General features: G+C 38.1%; 1 protein-coding gene across 2 annotated transcripts in view; it reads right to left on the bottom strand.

Moving 5' to 3' along the window:
* The window catches only part of ATAD2 (ATPase family AAA domain containing 2), a 68,493-nt gene extending 51,803 nt beyond the window's left edge, over positions 1–16,690 (bottom strand). For both annotated transcript variants that reach the window (XM_030304007.2, XM_030304008.1), the window contains exons 1-3: positions 16,427–16,690; positions 5,989–6,137; positions 1,485–1,534 (exon numbers count right to left, since the gene is read on the bottom strand). In XM_030304007.2, the coding sequence (XP_030159867.1) occupies positions 1,485–1,534; positions 5,989–6,137; positions 16,427–16,594 (367 nt within the window). In that variant the 5' untranslated portion in view covers positions 16,595–16,690. The remainder of the gene's footprint in view (positions 1–1,484; positions 1,535–5,988; positions 6,138–16,426) is intronic.
* Between the last annotated feature and the right edge of the window lie 6,609 nt (positions 16,691–23,299).

Here is a 23,299-nt window from a genome sequence, read left to right as displayed (position 1 = left end):
ACAAGATCATAATATCTTGAACTTACCTATCTTAAAAATATTAGGAAACAAAAAAAAAGTTACAGCATACACCTACCATACGATCCAGCCATTCCACTCCCCAGAGAAAAGGAAAGATATATAGTACAAAGATTTGTGTTCAAGGCAGGTTTCTGATAGCCCCAAACTGGAAACAACCCTAATGTCCACCAAAAGATGAATAAACAAATTGTGGGAAATAACCTAAGTGTCCATCAATGGATAAATGGATAAAGAAGATTGTAAAAATATACACACATAAAAGAATACTATTCAGCCATGAGAAAGAAGAATATCCTGTTGTTTGGATATTCTTCCAAATACCTAAGGTCCATGGATGGACCTTGAGGGCATTATGCTAAGTGAAAGAAATCAGTGAAAGACAAACACTGTGTAATATCACTTAAATGTGGAATCTAAAAAAAGCCAAAATCGTAGAAACAGATTAGGATGTTGGTTACCAAGGCCTGGGAGGTGAGAGAAAAGAGGCAATGTTGGTCAGAATACAAATTTCCAGCTATAAAATAAATAAGCTCTGAGGATTTAATGTACGGTATAGAGATTATAATTAATATATATTGTATTATATACTTCAAAATTGCTAAGAGAGTAGATCTTAAATGTTCTCACCACAAAAAAGAAATAGTAATTATATGACATGATGTTGGTGTTAGGTAAAACTATGACAGTAATCATTGTGCAATATATAAATGTACCAAATTAACATTTGTTGTACACTTTAAACGTACACAATGTTATATGTCAATTATATCACAATAAGGCTGGGGGAAATACACAAATTGTGGTATATTCATAGAATACTCAGCAAGAAAATGCAACAACATGGATGATATTCAAAAGTAATTATACTAAAAGAAAGCCAGACAAAAAAGTGCATACTGCATAATTTCATTTACATAAAACTCTAGAAGATGCAAACTAAACTATAGTGATAGGAAGCAGACTGGTGATTGATCAGGAATCTTGGGGTGTGGAAAGCCTGGAGAGGAGCTGGGGGTATGATTATAAAGAGGCCTGAGGAAGTTTTTGGCAGTGATAGTTATCTTTACCATCTAATTGTGGTGTGGCTTCACAGCATACATTTGTGTCAAACCAAACAAACTGTATACTTTAAATATGTACAGTTTACTGTATGTATCTCAATACATTTGTACACAAAATATGAACTACAGGTTTTTTTTTTTTAATTTTTTTTTTAACGTCTTATTTATTTTTGAGACAGAGAGAGACAGAGCATGAACGGGGCAGGGGCAGAGAGAGAGGGAGACACAGAATCAGAAGCAGGCTTCAGGCTCTGAGCCATCAGGCCAGAGGCCGACTTGGGGCTTGAACTCACGGACCGCGAGATCGTGACCTGAGCTGAAGTCGGACGCTTAACCGACTGAGCCACCCAGGCACCCCTGAACTACAGGTTTTAAATGTGAAATGACTTTAACATTATTTACCTTCTTTGCACTCTTCTTTTTTCTTATCAGCCTGCTGTCTGGCCAATTGCCTATATAAAAAAACATATTAAAAATTTTAAAATAATGGACATAATCTTAAATCCCATATTTCATGATAACTAAAAAATAGGGTAAAAAGTTAAATCAGCTTAGAGAATACTAAGATACGTAAAAGGCTAAAAAACACTGAAAAATAAAAATCTTTAGAATATCTATGCTCATGTATGTTTAGTTACGGCTAAACAAACTCTGAGAAGCCTGTTGTGAAATGCAATGATACATGCATGAACTCTTAAACAGAATTAATCAAAGTATCTTCGTTAAAACAAGAAATTATATCATTAACCTAAGTATTTGGGTATAACTGAACTGTAAGTATTGAGCAAAAACAAGACAATGTGTTTTATATCATAGGAATATAGTTATTGCACATCCTTGAAATATTTGTAACTATAAACAGAACTAATGTCCCTTAGTGATATGTTAATTTCCTTCTAAAAACATTTGCTGGCTACTCACTTTATGACCTGCATTATCATTCACCTGCAGAAACAGTCCCATTTATGAATCAGATATCCCACTTACAAACTGGCAGACAGAATCTACTGAGTTGGAAATTAAACACTTTCAAAGGCTTAAAAAAAACAAGTACCCTCCCCTAATATTTTTTCCAAAATCCACTGAACAAACAAAACAGTTTATCTCATTAACTTATTTTTAGGGACACAATTTTCCATACCTAGATAGCTACATCTATCAATCAACCAATATGTCAAGCTATTTGCAAGTGGGCTGGTTATACACATGGGATTTCAAATGTGACATTTTAAAATAAAGTGGAACCATCTTATCCAAAAGTTAAATCATGTGTCCTCACAATGTAAGTCATCATTAACTCATTATCTCTTTTGGTAAGAACCAAGAACAAAATAAAAACATTTGAGCAATCCATCAACAGGTCAGGGCTAGCTTGTTCACAGGCTCATAGACATTTCTCATAAAAGAACCCCTCCCTCCATACCATGCAGGTCTACACTTCCTATTAGTCCCTATTAAATGCTAGAACACAATGATAAAACAATGTTCTGTCCCCCTCCTCTCCTCTCCCTCCTCTTTCTCCCTTTCTCACCTCCCTTCCTCCCTCCCTCTCTTTTTTCTCTGCCTGTTGGGGAATGGGAGCACCTCTCCCCTTGCAGGGGTTGATAAACTTTTTCTTAAACAGTTAGATAGTAAATATTTTAGGCTTGTGAGTCATAGTCTCTGTCACAACTACTCACAAAAACAATTCTAACAACGAAGCAGGAAAGCAGCCATAGAATGAATGGGCATGGCTGTGTTCCAATGAAACTATTTACAAAAACAGGTGTCTGGACTTTTCTCAACTCCTGCGAATCTGATAAAAGCTACAGATCTTTTCTACCTAGAAAACTGCATATACACATACAAGTTTATATCTTCTTTCAGAGGTTTCATACGCCCCCTGAAAACTATGATTATTGGACCATAATTAAGAACTACAGGACCAAAGAAATATAGATCCTGCCCTCAAGGTACAGTTACTCAAATCTTTCTATATTAGTCTAACAGTCTTAGTCCCCTGGTCTTTGAGCCTTAGAGAGAAAACAAAAGAGACGGAGGGACATAGAAAGAAGTAAAGAGATTACTATACTCGGGCAAACTAGCAACACAAAAAGGGTCACCCTGGTAAGAAACAGGAAACTACATGAAACAAAATTCAACAATACTGTAGGCCACTTTATCTAAGTCTTATACAAACAGATCCTGATGTTATCACTATGTAAAATAAGTCTTTGTAATAATGATCTTAATTCAGAGATTATTTAAGATAGAAATTCTTCCCCTCAGAAGGCATATAAATGGCCAATAAGCACATGAAGAAATATTCAATGTTATTAACCATCAAGGAAATGTAAATCAGAACCACAATGAGATACTTTCACACCCACTAAAACGGCTAAAACCAAAAAAAGATGGACTATGACAAGTGTTGACAAGGATGTGGAAAAACTGGAACCCTGATACACTGTTGGTGGGAATGTAAAACGGTACAGCTGCTTTAGCCAACTGTTCAGCAGTTCCCCAATGTCCCAGCAATTCACTCCTAGGTATATACCCCAAATAATCAAAACCCTATGTCCACACAAACTGAACACGAATGTTCACAGTATCATTCATAACAGCCACAAAGTAGAAACAATCCAAATGTCCATCGTGCAACGGAATCTTATTCAGGAATAAAAAGAATGGAGTGCTGATGGGTACTACAATAAAATGAACCTTCAAAACATACCAAGTGAAAGAAGCCAGACACATAAGGCCATAAATATGATTCCATTTACATAAAATGTCCAGAATAGGCAAATCCATGGAGATGGAAAGTAGATTAATGGTTCCTAAGGGGCCAGTGGGGAGGGAGAAGGAGGTGGGAGATAATATAACAGGATTTCTTTCTGGGGTGGTGAAAAAGTTCTGAAATTGGACAGTAAGCAATGGTGACACAATATTGTGCATATTCTAAAACCACTGAACTATATATTTTAAAATTGTGAATTTTATGGTATGTGAATTATATCTCCATAAAGTTATTATTTAAAAACAATCTGAAAAGACAGGAATTCAATATATTTTAGAAGGAATCAAATTTAAAAATACCAAGTCACTCATCTTTAATTCTATTTTAAAACATTCCTTTATACATTTTGAACATAAGGTCCAGCACAACTTGAATAAGGTACAGATTTTTTATTCATGTTTCACAACTTGAATAAGGTACAGATTTTCTTAAAAGATAAAGACTTTAAGGACTTCCAACATTAAATTTTTTTGACTATGTACAAGCCAAACGAGACATAGATTTATTTACATTTTATACAAATAAAACTATGAAACTGACCACTAACAAAAATATTAATATGAGGTTTTGCTGAAATAAAATAGCCATTTGCTGTGTGAATATGGTACAGACTGCTATCAGTTTCTCTTAAATTTGGTTTGTTGTATGTCATGACTCAATTCATCCACTTCTCTTTTTGAAGTATTCCAAACCTTCATTTCAACAGCATGTCATGACATCACATCCATGGCTTTCTCTTCAAAGCATTATTTATGTATTAAGGTCAGACTCAGTTTTTATCTCATGAGCCTGAGATAATTCAAGCAGTACTAGTTACTGCCAACTAGTTGTAAACACAAATGTAGGGCCTGAAATTTTATGACTATTCTCTGCAAGGTAGCAATTTAGATGATCCAGAATGTCAACTGTTACTTCAGATCATGAAATAAATTTTAAAATTCTCACACAGAATTCATGGGCCACTCCCCACACCCCAAGAAGACTTGAAGTTTCAGAAATACTGGGGTAGTTTAAATTGTATTTCAATCCTGTAAGTTGTACATTTCTCCCCCCACTTTAGCATCTCTGAAATTAGGGATGTGTCTTAAAATTGATGGAATGTCATAGTTTAACTTTCGGTGTTTTTTTTCTCTTTTACTGTCTCATGAAATAATGAGTGTTTAAATTGCTGCTATCTTGGATCCCATGAAATACAGTAGTAAACATGCCATAAATAATGGATGAAAAAATGGATGCAAATTTTAAAATGTGTAATGAAAGACTATTTAAACAACAGTAGCAAAAAAATAGTAACAAAAACAAATTTAAAAGGGCATGATGTCATTTATCTGGAAAATCTGCTACATAAAATAATCAAAATACACTTAAGAGGAGGGTTCTAGTCCTATAAGTCATTATGAGAAATTTATGAGAGGAATTAATATATAAAACAATTATTTCATCAAAAGAAATTTATTCTAATTAGCACTTTCCTGCTCATTTATGTTAGGCCCACCAAAGTGGGAGGAAAAGTAAAGGTTTTTAGCTAATTAAATTTAAATCTGCCCCTAACCAAACAAATCCAAGTTCCCTGAATCACCTATGTAAATTCACTAAAACTAATTCCTTGAGTATTAAAATGGAATTCATGAAACCTACCTCAGGGTTCTTGAGAAATGAAATTTAAGTATGTATAAAGCATCTAGTACCCTTAGACAAGTAAAGAAAAAAAAATCATGTTGTCTCCTATGTGACTGCTCTAGAAGCATACTAACACAAATTCATAAATAACTCAGAATTGATTTGCTTGATAGCAAGCAAACAGAAATATAATTCCTATTTTGAATAAAGGCTTTGTATAATTATGAACAAAACCACATTATCATAAACAAGTTAAAATGAAAAAGTCACAAATATACTCAAATAGTCTCAAGCAACTTTGTCAGCTGCACTCACACATATCACAAATACTCTCTGTGAACAAGAAAATAAAAACAAACCTGGTACATATTAAATTTTAATTCAATGATATTCATTTGTGGTAATTTCATTTCATCTTGATGATTGGTCAAGAATACACTTAAAAATTAAATGCAAATCCTAAGTTACTTTAAAACTATTTTGAATTGGAATTCAACCATCTTGTATTACCTTGTAAAATGCCTTCCATTAGCACGTTTCTCTGTAATTTCCATATTCTTATCAAAACTAGAATCTGAAGAATTCTGTGCATTTTTTCTCAACGACCTTAAGGCACGCGTCCGGTGGTAGGTTTCAACTTCCTTAACTGAAGACCCATCCTTTAAGAAAAATTAAGAAAGCCATCTAAGTTTTTCTTCAAACTCTCTAGTTAAACTCCTAAGAGTTTTCTTTGATTACAAGTTTTTAACAACTGCTTTTTGTGCAGAATCATTCTGCATCTCCCCAAGAAACTACAATAGTATCTAAACAATCATTTCATGATAAACAAATACCAGCAATATCTATGAAATAGCTAATATAAATTTTATTGATGGTTTGTGGCTCTATTTCATAGCAAGTACTCCAGGGAATAAAGTATATAGTTTATAACAAATGCTCCTTTTAGGCTATAGAAATAAGAAAGACCCACACACAAACCATTGCCTGTCATGCAACCACTGGCAGCAACTTTAAGATAACTGGACCATCAGAACTATAATTTGGGCTTGGATGACAAAAGGAGTTATTACCATCTCTTTCACAGTTTCACCCAGATGATGCAACACTTGAATTAAAAAATTGTTTATGTATGTTAATCTGTTATAAAAACCATAGTGCTCTACGTAACTTTATTATTGCTCAATAGACTAGAGTTTCTCTTAGTGGGCTGCTTTATGAGCTACAGAGCTTGTCATGAAGTATTCAAAAGTTCATACATATCTCTCTGAAATCATATAAAGGCTACTTTCACATAAAAATAAAAGGCCAAAGTACCTAACAAGTCTCTAATTACATGCCATACTACTCTGAAGATTGGTAATTCTAGAAAAACAGGCAGTATTTTTAAAAACCTGCAACATTAGTGTACCCCCAACCCCTTAGGCTGGCTTTACCCAGTCATTTCATTTTGTTTTATCAAGACATTTTATCGTTTAATTTTGCTTTGAGCACTGGTTCACAAGTAAAATAAAGATATGTAAACCACAAGGATTTGTGTTAAGAATTAGACGGGTACTTCATAAAACATTAAGTGATATGAATGGTTTGATACCACTTTTATCAGTGTACCTACATGTAAGGATGGTTGAAAAAGGAATACCTTACACTTTTAAGTAGGTGTATTATTTTTAAAATGAACAGCTACATCTTAGATGGGTATAGTATAACAAGACTTTCTAAGAAAAATTTTATGGGAATCTATTTCCAGATTCTCAACTTCCATATGTACTTAAAAAAAAAAAAACAAAACTGATTTGCGTGAAGGCATCCTCTTCCATTTACCTTTCTCTCATTTTACAAAAGAAAGTCATGTCTCTCACTCATTCTCCATCTTACCATTGTGGACTGCCTCAAGGCCTTAAAAACCTTCCTAAAGCCAAAGAAAAACACTAGTGCAGGTGTTAAGAAAGTGAATGACAAAGCAAGGCAACAAATCCTTTGTTAGGTAAGGTAGTTTCTAATTTTCTGCTTTCAACAAAACTGAAAGGAGACCTAATCAAGCTAAGACACCATGAAAAAAATTTCTGGGCTAGTGTTTTTCGGCATACAAGCCAGAAAGTGGCACTGCTAAACTCCTTTCATTACTGTCTACTTACTTATATGAACAATGTTTCTCATTTCTCAGTGCTTGCACTTATAAAAACAATGAAACTAATGACAAACATGATCTTCAGCAGTAAATTCTTCCACAGATATATGGGTGGGGGGACTTCAACCACATGAAATCCTAGCGAAATCTTACTTTCTATGTTTAATCATTTTTAATCAAAATAGGTATGTTTTTGCTGTTTGAATCAATTGAATATTAATAGATTATATTTCTTATAGCCTTGTGATCACAAAAAAGTGTAAAACACTTCAAATTTTTACAAGTACAAAAGGACACTTTAATTACTTTTAAGTACAAAAGTATATCAAGATAAAATGCTGTGGGTTAAGTGAATTGAGAATATGAATTAAAAGAGAGGAAAAAAAGAATTAAGATAAAATTTCTGGCTGTTAAAGAATGTGTTTATGTATTTTTTTAACGTCCAAGACAAATATTAAATAACTACGATTTTTAGATTCCAGTGGATAAAAAGACCGATGTAGTAGTTTTATTTTTTTAATGTCAGCACTATAGGATGACAGAAATGATCCCCTTCCTAACTACTTAAACCAATCAGGATGGGAGAAACCTTAGATAGCAAAACCATTTTAAGGGAAACCTTTAAAAGTACAAGAGAATACAGAGAAACTCTTAGAATAAAACATGGGCAAAAACTTTCATAACATTGGATTTGACAATGATTTCTTAGATATGACACTGAAAGTACAGATAACTAAAGAAAAAGATCTGGAATTAATCAAAATTACAAACTTTTGTGCCAAGGATACTATCCACAGAGTGAATGGAAACCCATGGAACAGGGGAACATATTTACAAATCCAATTAACTGACAAAGGATTGATATCCATAATATATAAAGAACTCCTATATTTTAACGACAAAAAACAATAAAAGAAATGGGAAGAAGACTTGAATAGATATTTCTCTAAAGAATATATACAAACGGCCAATAAACACAAAAAGATACCAAACTAGTCACAGAGAAACACAAAGCCAACCTACAAATGAGATGTCACTTCACACTTGCTAGGATGGCTATTATAAAAAAGAGAAAATAAGTATTGGTAAGTATGTGGAGAAATTGGAACCCCTGTACATTGGTGGTAGGGATGCAAAATGGTACAGCCACTGTGGAAAATGATATGGCAATTCCTCAAAAAATTAAACACAGAATTACCATATGATCTAGCAATCCTGCTTCTGGGTATTTACTCAAAAGAAGTGAAAGCAGCCATTTGTATTCTCATATTCACAGCAGCATTATTTACAATAGCCAAAAGTAGATGCAATCCAACTGTTCAATGATGAATGGATTAAAAAACTGTGGTACTTACAGTAGAATATTATCCAGCCTTTAAAAAGGAAGTAAATTTCAATACACTGCTATAATGTGGATGAACCTGAAGACATTAGGCTAAGTAAGATAAGTCACAAAAGGACAAATATTGTATGTTTCCTCTTATGTGAGGCTCCTAGGGTAGTCAAATTCCTAGGGACAGAAAAGAATGGTAGTTTGTAGGTGCTGGGAGGACGGAAGAATGGGGAGTTACTGTTTAATGGGTACAGAGTCTCAGTTTTAGAAGATAAAAGATTCTAGAAATGGAAGGTGATGATGGTTGCAGAACAAAATGTACTTTAAGGCTACAAAACTGTACACTTAAAAATGGTCAAAATAGTAAATATTATGTTATCAAAGTTTTATTACAATAAAAAAAGAAAGTAGTATCATCATACTCCTGAAGATAATAAAAAAGGTCTGTTTCCATAGGAAAAAGAGAGGGAGGTGCTAACTACTGGGAAAAAAGATTCCCTGAAAAACTTGGAAGACTTAATTTTGTAAGTGGTATAAGTCAATCTTTGATTTGCATAGTGAGTAGCTTCGTTCATACTCCCTAAATAAGTGCTAGGCATCAAGAAAAGCTTTCCTTAACTGTTTGGAGAAAAAACCAAACAAAACAGATTCTTGGGGAATCACCTACATAGAGGTACATAATGGGGAGTTTTAAAATATCAGTTTTCAAAAATGTTTCTTACAAAAGCAATATAAAAATAAAAGCAATACATGCTCATTATAATTGGAAAATGAAGAAATGCACAAAGATGAAAACATCACCCTTAATTCCAGCTACCCAGGATAAATGTCAACCTTCTGGTGTATTAACTATTCTTTTCCTATGCAAACATATTCACACGATATTTAAATTGGACTATTATTTATGTTTTGTAACTTTTTTCTAGTAACACAAAACATTTCCCATGCCCTGAAATACTATTCTAAAAATCTTCTAAAATGAATGACTAGTATTCCAGCCATTACATGAATCAATTTAATAAACTGCTTAATGAATTATATTTAAATTATCTGCAATTTTTCATGTTATAAATACTTCCAGATGGATTATCTTATAAACATCTGATTTCCTAAGGAAACTAGCACAGTTATTAAACCAAAGTCACAGTTTAATATAGCTTATCAAAATAATTTTCAAGGGGTAAGTTAAATGCCAACTGTGCATTAACATTTGATGATAGAAATGAGTACTTTCACTTTCTATTTTTTACATTTTTACAACATGTATTACTAGAAAAAAATTTTCTAAGAGTAAAAAGCCAAGAGAAAATGTGCTGAATCTGAAAACTAAACCTGGAGATGTAGTGTCCTCATTTATTTTTTTTTTTTAAATCTACTTAAATAATGAGAGCACTGATAGTTCTTTAAAGTGGAGTTTTAAAAGAGGAAAAAAATATTTTGTTAAGATTTTTCAGTCTCTTATAATCTTGCAGAATCAGTAAGTTAGTTCAGGGAAGAAGCAACAACAGAACAAAAGCTTTTCCCTAAAGTAGATACAACTGCGTAATAGAAATATTCTAATATGTTTTCCCACAAAAGACCAAGCTCATCCAACCTTTAAATTCCTAACAAAAAATATGTATGTGGGTCAGTTGGTTGAGTCAATTGAAGTCTCAATCCAACCACTGAAGTGTAAACAGGATTTTTAAAATCACAGTTAAAATACTGACGTAAAATGTATTCATCTAGACATAGGACCCCTTGAAAGCTTGATCAGCATATTCTAATACACAATGGTATACATGTTATACCTAGTATAGCAGTGATATCCCTCCTAAGCTTCATCTTTTTTTTAATGTTTATTTTTGAGAGAAAGAGGGAAGGAGGGAGAGAGGGGGAGAGGGGGAGGGGGAGAGGGAGAGGGAGAGGGAATGTATGTGTGCACACTAGCAGGAAATGGGCACCGAGAGTGGGAGACAGAGAACCCAAAGCAGGCTCTGTGCACCATCAGCACAGAACCCAATGTGGGACTTAAACCCAAGAACCGTGAGATCATGACCCAGGGAAAAGTTGGACGCTCAACGAACTGAGCCACCCAGGCACCCCTCTCCTTAGCTTCATCTTTAAATAAAGGTGTGTGGGGTCCAGTCTTCAACATGAATCTATTCCACAAGCTCCAGCAATTTGATTTCTACCTCTTCAGCTCTTAAAATAGACCTAAAACTATCTCCCAATAGCTAAATCCAATGGACTCCGCTCTACTCCACTGACTTCTATGGAGTTGATCACTCCCTTCTTTAAGTGCTTTGATCCTTTGGTTCACATGATACTTAAAAAAAAAAAAAAAACACCGTAATTCATTCCCTTCTCATCCTTAAAATATAGCCATTACTGCGGATCTTCTTAAATATATTTGTGTTTTGCTATGTCTTCTATTCAGCTTCAAGAATTTAAATTCAAGAATTTAACTATCACTTCTATACAGGTTGACTACCAAAGATATACAGTTCTAACTTCTCCCCAAACTCTAGCATACTCCCAAGGGTCTACTGCACACCTCTTTCGCTGGAAACACTGCCTTCCCTCTCTATCCGAATAACTCTCAGATTTCTTGCAGTATAATTTGGCATTTTTCTCTCTGTTCCTTCTAGTATCACTTTAACTTAGCCTCTAGTTTTCTCTGCTTTGGTTTATTGTGTTAACAGTGTACCAATTAGGAGCCCAAACTCTTTTTTTAAGTAGGCTTCACGCCCAGCAGAGAGCCCAGTGCATGCCTTGAACACGTGACTCTGAGTTCAAGACCTGAGCTGAGATCAAGAGTCAGATGCTTAACCAACTGAGGCACCCAGGTGCCCCAAGAGCCCAAACTCTTAAAGACAGACTGTCTAGGATTGATTCTTGGCATGTCACTTAGAGCTGTACAATCTTGTCCAAGTTATATAAGGTCTTTGTGCCTTGGTTTCCATATCTGCAACGAGGATAATAATAGTTACTTGATAAGGCAAATGTATGCGTGTATATTACGTACCATGTCTGGCACGTAGCAAGTGCTATATATGTTAACTGGTAGCTATTAATATTATAATATTTTAACTGGTCTTCCAAACTCCAGATTTGTTGACTATAATCCATCTTTTTTTTTTTTAAAGTTTATTTACATATTTTGAGACAGACAGACCATGAGCAGGGGAGGGACAGAGAGAGGAGAAAGAGAATCCCAGGTAGGCTCCACACTGACCGTGCAAGACTTGAACTCACAAACTGTGCGATCATGACTTGAGCTGAAATCAAGGGTCAGATGCTTAACCACTGAGCTACCTAGGCACCCCAATTATAATCCATCTTAAACACTATTTTATCAGATTCCTGTTCCAAAAGTTGCAACTTCTAAGCATAAAATCAAGGGCCAGTCTTTAATAGAACTAACAAAAATGGACTACCTACTGTTGCTTCAAAACAAGTATACTCTCTTGAATTCAGAGCAGCCATGTCATTCAACTTCAGGGTGCAACATTCATTGCAACATGTCAAAATATCCCTATTCATGCTTTGTGATACTTCACTAAACTATACACTTTCCATTTTTCTGTGTTGTGTTATACTTCAAGTTTTAAAAACTCTTCCATATGTTGTACATCAGTGTCATTTGCAGTACTTTTCAAACTTTTAAATAAACAGACTTTAAAAGTACCTTCTACATACCACAGCACGTTTTATTTTACCTAACATATAGAACAAAAATGTAAACACAAGCTAAAAGTAATGTATAATCATCTACCTGCTACTATCTATGACATACTATCCCCTACTATTAGCAAGAAACAACCCTAAATTTAGTGAATCAAAGAGCCTCGGAACTGTGAAAGCACAGAAATAGGCAATGGCTAGTCTGACTCTGGGGGAAAACGAAACCACAAAAAGGGCATCTGAATGGGTGAAAATGCTAGATCTTGTGATCCAAATACAATGAAAATAAAAGCTTAAAAAAAGAAAAAAAAATTTAAACAAAACTTCAGAGAACACATACCAGTCAGGAGAAAAAAACCCCAGCTGAGTGAGATAATATTCAAAATGTGAATATAGAATGTGGTTTTAAATAGGTGACTATTAAGTATCTTCAGAAACTGAAAATAAAGTCAGCTTCTGAGATGAGATGAAAATACAAGTTAACAAATTAATATGAATAAATTTAATCATCTTTAAAAGTAACTTACCCTAAGAAATGATCTGTCAATAAATATGTGGCTGAAAAGACAAGAATACCTAAATACTCAGAGTGATCAAGAGGTTAAGTTTCTGAAATGCACAATTGATGTCAAAAGCAACCTGTAATAGAACCAAATATATTGAATGTAAGCCCCCAAATTAGAAAATATTCCAATCACAAAGGTATGTTTCATTTTTGGTATTGGTGGGCTTTGTGAGGATGAATACATTAACCCTTAGGACTACCCTTTTTTTTTTTTTGAGCCAATCCCATGCTAAGTAACCCTCAGAATATAATTTGGTCTATGGAGAATTTATAGAAGACAGGAATACTATGTCTCAAAAAGGCATAATCCCTACTAGAAATCCTGGCCTGGGGAAAAAAGTCCTTTTCATTCTACCAAATCCATCTGAGTGCTAACTGTTCAACCACCACATACCACTGATATGGTAATTATGGCATATAGTCTCTGTACATTGATGTGTTAGGTGTCCTCTGCTAGACTAAGTTCCTTCAAAGCAAGGACAGTCAACAATAAACATTTATTATGTATCTAATACACTCTAGGTTCTATTCTAGGTCCTGGGAAAACAATGCTGAACAAAAGGTCAAAACCCTGAACTGTACAGAGTTACATTCTGATTTTGCAAGACACAAAATGTTTTAAAAGTAGAAAATTAATAGAATGTGTCAGAAAGTGATAAGGAAACATAAAGCAGAGTAAAGAGAGAGATGAGAGTGATCTGTAATTTTATTATTTTGTGTGTGTGTTTTTAAGTAGGCTCCATGCCCAATGTGGAGCTTGAAAGCAAGACCCTGAGATCAAGAGTTATATGTTCCACTGACAGAGCCAGCCAAGTACCCCAAGAGTGGCTTGTAATTTTAATAAGGTGGTTAGAGTAAGCATCATTGAAAAGGTGAAATTTTAGCAAAGACTTGAAAGAGACAGGTTCTCCTGTGTAGAACCTGGAGTGCCATCGCTTATCATAAAGGTGAATTTGAGCAAGTTATTTTAGTCTCTCTGCCTCAGTTCTCTCATCTGAAAAACAAAGATTATCATATCAACCTCATAAGAGGATTGAGTTAACAGTTGTGAAATTCTTGGAACACATTAAGTACTATAATTTCTGAGATTCTTTTCATTAAAAAAAATGTAAAAGGTAAAGCAATGGGTCATGCAGATATTCAGGGGAAGAGTACGCCCAACAGACGGTAGAGAAGTATAAAGGCCCTGGTATTCAAGGAGCAGGTAGAGCAGTGTAACGGGAATACATTAGGTTTTGCAAAAAGGAAAATGGAAGACGTCATCATAAAGAGAAAGGGGCACCCAAACTTGTAAAACTTTTAGAGATTTTTGAGCACAGAAGTGATCAACTGCTTCTGACTTTTACAAAGATCACTCTGAAAGCTATATTGAGAACTGATGGTTGTGGAAGAGGATCATTATATACTAACTAGGGTGGAAAACCAGGAGGCCAGTCAAGAATCTATTTTAACAACCCAGGGAAGAGATAATGGCTTGGGGCTATTATGGTGACAATGGAAGAGCTGAGAAGTGGTCGGATTCTGATTGTATTTTGAAAGTAGAGCCAACAGAATTTACCAATTTGAAATGAGGAGTCAGGAGTCTCAGGTTTTTGGCCTGAAGAACTGGAAAGATGGAGTGAGCATTAAAATGGACTGTGGTCTTAATTGCTGACAGTGACTGAGTCCTAACTATCTGCCAAGTGTTCAAGTAATCTCCTTACATGCATGATCACATTTAGTCCTCACTACCCATGTGGTGAGTATCACCTCTTAACAAGTTTATAAACCTGATTATTACTAAGCTGAGATTCAAAACTAACAGTTGTCTTAAGCACCTGTATTACTTATGTTCAATACGTCATTACAATCACAGGATCTAGCACTTTCAGAAGACAATAAATATTCAGTAAGTATTTATTGAAATAATTAGATTTTCTGAACACAGGTTAATAAGTCAAGTGACCCAAGTTCAGCGCAGAAGTGTCTGGCCTCCTCAAATCTCAAGCTCTGTCTGTGATTGAGAAACAGATCCTGAAAGTCAGGGAAAAAAAATTTTTTTTTTCAATTCAGAATCACAACTTCAGAGATTAAACAGACTTTTTCACTCCCCTCAGTAGAGGAACAACCAGTACAGGGTGCCTACAAAAGATACGGATAACCAATTTCATACCGTGATCACTCCCTTAACTATGTTTTGTCACTCTCTCCCCCTTGGCCTCTGACTTTCCAGTTCCTAACCCTCTCTCTGGTGCTATTTTTCTCGGCCCTATGTCTACCCTCCCTCAAACAGAACTAGACTACTCCTGCTGCCTTAAGTTTTCTAGTGTTGCTTCCTCAACTTCTCCACCCTTTTGTTAACGCTGTCTCCTCCACCTGCGCCTCCTCCAGAGGCTGCTGTAGGGGGGTGGAGGGACCCTCTCTCCTGGCCTTAAATCTACACATGGAAAATCCTATCGTACTTCAGATCTCGAAGGAGAAGCAATTCTTTCAAGAAGACTTTATTGCTCCGCCCCCTTGGAAACTTCCCCTATAGACATGGTTTATAACTGCAGCATGATATAACAGAAAGGGAAAGAAAGGTTTTGGAGGCAGAGGGTCCAAGTTCCAATTTAGATCTACCACTTACCGGCTACCTTCTAAAGTCCATTTTTTCGTCTGTAGGATAGATAAGCATAACTACCCATTTTCATGGAGCTGTTACGAGGCTTAAGTGAATAAGGTGTACGTGAAATGTTGGTCTCCGTCCCTCCACATTATGCAACCTGGTGTTATTCGCTGTGCTATTACCGAACCTCTCTGGATCGCAAATGAAGGTCAGGGAACCTGAATGACCATCCTTCTACTCCTGTGGCCCCTAAAACATCTATTGTGCATCCAGTAGGGCGTCCGTAAACGCGTGCTGCCCTCCACAGATGCGAACCTAGGGCAGGCGCCTGGGCGATAGGTTAGGGAGATGGGTGAGATGGGGGTGGGGGCAGCCCGACAAATCAAGCTTCCAGAGGGCTTCGGTTTCCTCGTTCGCGAAATGAGCTAGGGTCGAACTGCTCAGCCCTCTTCCACACAGCCCAATCTCTTGCCCCGACCCACACCCACCGGGGCTCCGATCTTAGGAAGCCTTCCATTTTACTTGTCCTCCGCAACATTCCTCCCACCCCCCCACCCCCAACCAACTGTCACCCGGACCGCGCCGCCCACCCCCAAGCCCCACCCGGGCAACCGGCCGCGGGCAGTCCCGCAGGCCCGGCCCCAGGGGCCCGCCCCGGCCGCTACTCACGCCCGCCGCGGTAGCGGTGACGGCGGACTGCTCAGCGGCACGGGCCGAGCGGAGCCGCCTCCGGCCGATCTGCTCCAGGCTGAGGAACTCGTTGGACAGGTCCAAGGGGTCGGTGGCCGAGGAGGCGGAGTGGCTGTGCAGCTCTAGGCTGCTGCGGAGGACCACCATCTTCCCTCTCTCCTCGGAGGGCGTTCGCGGCGGGAGACGGGGTCCAGTCGGTTCGGCAGCCGCACAGGCTCTTCCGCGCTACGAATTCTGGCGCCACAAGCTCCGCGCCAGCGGCCGCAGCGCGCGCACCCGGAATCCCTCCGCCTCCTGTCCCGCCCACGCCCCTTCACTAAAACGGCGGACTCGAAACTTTCCGCCGATCCGCTGGGCGAAAGACTTCGGGCCGAAGTTGAGGAGGACCTGCACTGACAGTGACCTGGACATGAGCGGACGGTGGCGGGAGAATGCTGACTTCTTTTTTTATATAGTTCCGGCTCCCTGAACTCAGCGGAGGGAGACGGTCGGTAGCGGCACGAGCTCCCGTTTGGAATTTTGGCGCGTGGATGTCGAGGGAGGGGGGTAGGGAGGCTCCTCCGGTTCTGATTGGCTGGCAGGGGTCTGGCGGCTCCTCCCAGCCCCGCCGGTCACCTGCCTTCAGCTTCCCGCCACGCAGGATTCAAATGCAAAATGCTGAGTCCTTGACTGGAGCGGGATAAAGCCCTTGGCTTAAACAGGTTTTGACTTTGATCTTTAAGAGCTTTTTACAGATAGCTTAACCAAAACTATTTACCTAGGAAAAGAAAACAGAAAGGGACCTAAAAGCTAGCCTGCAGAGTGCTATAGTTGAGGCCGCAGATTCTCTACCCAGTGCTGCCGCATTCCAGCTATACGCTCTTGAGTAAATTATTCCCTTGTGGGTCTTAATTTTCTCATCTGTAAATTAACTGTAATAGTAATAATAGTAATAAGAATAATAATACCTGTGGATTTAAGATATTCTACTTTAGAACCGTGTTTGCACATAGGAAGAGCTCAATAAATGTTTGCTACTATTAAACAATTACAGAAAATGGCTTCTCTAAGATACAGCAGTTACTTGACTACTTTGAAATAGATAACATGCTGAATGATCAGAATGTGAGAGAGGAGTTCTGGTGAAACTGAAAAAAGCTTTATTGATTTGGATAACTACGTTTCCTTAATTCGACACTTATTAAATATTTATTGACAATCTATTTTGTGCCAGGCAGTATTCTAAACACCGGGGATGCAGCAGTGTATAAAAAGAACAAAAATGCCCTCGTGGAGCTTAAATTCTGGTGGAAGGAAAAAGACAAGAAACTAAGTAAATGTTTGTTATTATAAGTGTTGAAAAGAAACATAAAGTAGGGAAGGGCAAGGGGAGAGGGAAGCGTACAATTTTAAACAGGATGATTAAGGAGGGTGTCATGGATAAATGTAAGCAAAGACCTAAAGAAAAGGAGAAGGGAAAGGAGAGGGAGTTAGACACCAAAGAAGAAAGAGCCTTTATGAGTAGATCCTGAAGGGCTGTGGGCCTCAGCTTTAAGATTTTCTCCTTTTTATTACAAGTGACATGTAAAGACATTACAGCATTTTGAATAGAGGGGTGACCTTTTCTGACTTCTTCAAAGAATCCCTCTGGCTGCTACATGGAAAATGCAATCTTTGGGTTTATTTAAACTAAAAAAAAAAAATGTTTATCTGAACTTCCGATTTCAACGGGTGTCCTGTATTTTTATTTGCTATATTGGGCAGCCCTCCTTAGGAGGCCACTGCAGGTGTTCAGGCAAGAGATGATGGTGACACAGACCAGTGTTAGAGCAGTGGAGGTAATTAGTTGAATTCTGGGTGTATTTGAAGTCAAGAGACAAGTGAACTTGCTGATTAATTGGATTTAGGTGTGAGAGAAAGCGAGGCATCAAGGATGACTGTTTTTATTTTTTGCTTGACCTAATGGAAAGAGGACGCTGCACTTAACTGGGATGGGGAAGCAAATTTGGAGGGAATGTCAGGAATTCCTTTTGATGCACGCTTAAGATAGACAAGTTATTATATATTATCTATGTTCTGTACTTAAAATTTGGCCTTTGAAAAAGTTTTCACACATATGCATTATGTTTACCACAGCATTATTTGTAATGTCGAAAAACTGAAAACGGAAAGGTCCTTCAGTGAAGCCTCACTTAAGAAGGATGCTATACAGGGGCATGTGGGTGGCTCAGTTGGTTAAGCCTCCGGCTGGCTCATGGTTTTGGCTCAGGTCATCATCTCACAGTTCATGAGATGGAACCCCACATAGGGTGCTGTGCTGACAGCAAGGAGCCTGCTTGGGATTCTCTCTCTCCCTCTCTCTGCCCGTCTCCTGCTTGTGCTGTCTCTGTCTGAAAAATAAGTAAACACTAAAAAAAAAAAAAGGATGCTATGCAGTCATTAAAATTATGTAACTGTTAATTTAATTCTATAAAAAGTTGGGCACAGTGCATTATAGCTTGCTAAGAAACTACAAAGAAGCATCATACGGTTCCATCTTTGTTTTAAGAAAGTATATGCGTGGGGGGTGGGGGTTCCTGGCTGGTTCAGTTGGAACATGCACCTCTTTATTTTTTTTTTAATTTTTTTAATGTTTATTTATTTTTGAGAGAGAGAGAAAGAGACAGAGCATGAGCGGGGGAGGAGCAGAGAGAGAGGGAGACAGAATCCGAAACACGCTCCAGACTCTGCGCTGTCAGCACAGAGCCTGACTCAAGGCTCGAACTCACAAACCGCGAGATCATGACCTGAGCCGAAGCCAGATGCTCAACCGACTGAGCCACCTGGAACATGCAACTCTTGACCTTCGGGCCCCATGTTGGGTATGGAGATTACTTAAAAATAAAATCTTAAAATGTGTGTGTGTGTGTGTGTGTGTGTGTGTGTGTGTGTGTGTGCGCGCGCACGCACATTGGAATAAAAACCAGAATAAACTATAACAAAATGTTAATGGTTAATTTCTGGATGGTAATACTATGGTTGTTGTATAGTTTGCACTTTTCTCAATTTTTCTGATTTTGCAGTAAATATGTGTCACTTTTATAATAGAAAAAACGTTTTAAAGTGATTGTTTACCCAATATAAATGGAAGAGAAAATATTTAGAGTAGCATAGTCTATCCTTATGTGCACTTTTCTTTATGCATGTTATACCTCAATAAAAATTTATAAAAAGAACTTCCACCCAAGAGGCATATATGCATTTGCGATTGTGTTAGATATCATCAGATTGACCTCCACAGAAATTATAGCAGTCATTTTAGTTCTTTTAAAATAAGTAAAGGGGCACTTGGGTGGGTCAGTCCATTAAGTGTCTGACTCTTGATTTCAACTCAGGACATGATCACACAGTTTGTGAGTTTGGGCCTCTCATTGGGCTCTCTGTGCTGACAGTGCAAAGCCTGCTTGAGATTCTGTTTCCCTCTTTCTCTGCCCCTCCCTGCTCTCTCTCAAAAATAAATAAACATTTAAAAGATTTATAATAAAATAAGGCATAGAAATTTAGAACACCAAGAGATAGAGACAGCTAAAGGGTTTTCTCTGTTCCTTTATTCTCTCTCCAACAATATTAAGAATAACCACACTTGCTTCAGCCTTTGGCTGGTGTAGTCAGTTGAACTGTGTACCCCAAAAGGATATGTCCAAGCCCTAAACTCCAACACCTGTAAATGTGACCTTATATGGAAGGTCTTTGCAGATGTAATTAAGGACTTTGAAATGAGATCATCCTGGTTTATGGTAGACCCTAAACACAGTGACTGGTATCCATTGTGAGAGAAAGGAGAGGGGTGTTTGACACATAAACACACACATAGAAGAAGAGAATGTGAAGATAGAGATAGAAATTGGAATGATGCATCTCTAAGCCAATGAATGCTAAAGATTTCCAGCAACCACCAGAAGCTAGGAGAGTGATACAGAACAGATTCTCCCCCAGAGCCTCCAGAAGGAACCAACCTTTCTGACACCTTGATATCAGGCTTCTGGCCTGAGAATTAATTTCTGGGTTTTCTTTTTTTTTCTTTTTTTAAATGTTTTACTTATTTTTGAGAGAGAGAGAGAGAGACAGAGTATGAGTTGGGGAGGGGCAGAGAGAGGGAGATACAGAATCCGAAGCAGAGCTCTAGGCTCTGAGCTGTCAAAACAGAGCCCAATGCGGGCCTCGAACTCATGAACTGCAAGGTCATGCCCTGAGCTGAAGTCAGACACTTGACTGAGCCACCCAGGTGCCCCTCTTTCCTTTTTCTTTTTAAAGCCACTTAGTTTGTAGTAATTTGTTACAGCAGCTTTAGAAAACTTATGGGTTGGTCTGGAATTGGTCTTTGACAGGTGATATTTCTTTCCTTTTAATTTTAGCTATTGTAGAAAGGAATTACTTGATTTAGGAAAAAAGGGGCAGTGGAAACATGTTCTTTCCCACAGCCCCAGACTGCTTACAGAGGATCAAGTGTTTTTACCTCACATGTGAAAGAAAAGAGGGCTGAGGTAAGAGCTAAGCATAATTCCATTACCTCATTTTCAAATGAGGTTATAGGTGGGTCCCTTTCTGTTCTTTGGTAACAAAGTTACAAAGTAAACACCAACTTGGACAGGGATTTCTTTCAGGAATGTTGTAAATGTGACCTTACCTAATTCAATAGCTAATCTCATTGATTTCTATTAAAAGAAAAAAACATTAATCGCCTAGAAGCGTGTGGGGGGGTCATAGTTGCCATTTGCCATTTTTTAACTACTCTAAATTTAAACAGACACATCCACATCTATTTCAGAGATTTTGAGTGGGTCTGGGTTAGTTAGGGTCCCACCTCCTTTTATGGAAATCCTACGGGGACAGATACTTCATTTCCCTGTTAACCTGGCAACTAGGACTCAGGCATGTGACCTCAGCTCAGTCAATGGACGGCTCCCACCTCAAACCTTCATTGCCTCTTGAAGGAGTGACCCAAAGACGCAAGGGCAGAGATTATTCATGCAGCAGCAGATGGTACAGAGACAGTGGCATTAATGGTGGCATCCTAACCAGCCGATTCTTGGAATTTTGGAGAATTAGATCAGCGTGACCTGGCTGTGCTTCCTCTCCTCCAAGCCCTGCCCAACCTCCCTCTTTCCTATCCTTCCAGTAAATTTGATTTCTTGTTTCAGTTAGCTAGAGATGATTTCTGTCATTTGCAAACAAGAACTCCGTCTGGTATAGAGGCTTCGAGTCAGAAGGTAAAATTTTACCTGTGGTTTCCTACAATGGACACTGACGAAAAGAATATTGGGAGGCCATGTGAGACACCCCTTTCAGATCTGGGGGATAGAGGGTTGGGAGAGCGGGTATGCAGGCACAGGAAGTGAGCTGGGAAGAGATCTCATAATTTTGTGATGTGGTTTTCAGACTTTTTCTCTTTATCAGTATCCCCTGAATATACTTCAACTTCTCAGTTTTCCCACCTAAGGTGTGGTACACAGCCCTGAGTCTAACATCACAGGCACGGGCTGGGCCTTGCAGAGGGCCCTGGGATTACTGCCTCCTTCCCACCCCATTCTAAGTAAGATGAGTGAGTAAATAGTAGTATTGCATTCCAACCCAGCCCAGCTCCTCACCCCTAATGGCAAGGTGCCCCCCCTTTCCAGCTCCCCCTGTATATTGCCACCTTAGTTAGCACTTTATATTGAAATGGTCCCTTTAACACAGGAAAGTAGTAATCAGAAAAAATAACAATGGGAACTCCAGGGGTGGGTTTTTCTGCCTATTTCTTTTTTAAGTTTATTTATTTACTTTGAGAGACAGCGCAAGCAGGGGAGGAGCAGAGAGAAGGAGAGACAGAATCCTAAGCAGGCTCCGCGCCATCAGCGCATAGCCTGATGCGGGCTCAAACTCATGAACTGTGAGATCATGACCTGGGCCAAGATCAGGAGTCAGATGCTTAATCGATTGTGCCACCCAGGGCTTTTTATTTTATTTTATTTTATTTTATTTTATTTTATTTTATTTTATTTTATTTTTTTCAGGGGTCTTTTTTAAAAAATAATACTCAATGTAAAAAAATGTGATATTTAAGTGTATTTCTTTCTCTTACTAAAAAAAATTTTTAATGTTTATTTTTGAGAGAAAGAGAGAGCATGAGCAGGGAGGGGCAGAGAGAGAGGGCGACCCAGAAACTGAAGCAGGCTCCAGGCTCCAAGCTGTCAGCACAGAGCCCTACACAGGACTCCAGCTCAGGAACTGCAAGTTATGACCTGAGCCAAAGTCAGATGCTTAACTGCCTAAGCCACCCAGGCGCCCCTAGGCCTATTTCTTAAAAGCAAAACAGCAACATAGGGGCAGCTGGGTGGCTCAGTCAGTTAAGTGTCTTTTTTTTTTTTTAAGTTTATTTACTTATTTTGAGAGAGAGCACAAGTGGGGTAAGGGCAGAGGGAGAGAATCCCAAGCAGACTGCCAGCACAGAGCCTGACATGGGGCTTGAACCCATGAACCCTGAGATCATGACTTGGCTTAGCCAACTGAGCCACCCAGGTGCTCCATCTCTTGATTTGGGCTCAGGTGATGATCTTACAGTTCGTGAGATTGAGTCTTCCATCAGGCTCTGCGCTGACAGCAGGGAGCCTTCTTAGGATTTTCTCTCTCCCTCTCATTCTGCCCCTCCCCACTTTGTGGGTTGGGTGTGCATTCTTTCTCTCTCTCTCTCTCTAAATAAACAAACATTGAAAAAAATAAAAGCAATATAGTGACATGCATCAAGAGACCTGGAAAATATTTAAAGCCATTGGCCCAAGAATACCACTTCTAAGACTCCATCCTAATGTTATCCGAGGCATATACCAAGATTTATGTACAAAAATGATAAGT

This window comes from Lynx canadensis, chromosome F2, assembly GCF_007474595.2.
Source record: "Lynx canadensis isolate LIC74 chromosome F2, mLynCan4.pri.v2, whole genome shotgun sequence".
Classification (NCBI taxonomy): domain Eukaryota; kingdom Metazoa; phylum Chordata; class Mammalia; order Carnivora; family Felidae; genus Lynx; species Lynx canadensis.
The sequence above is the reverse complement of the archived record's forward strand: the minus strand, read 5'-3'. Positions and strand labels throughout refer to the sequence as shown.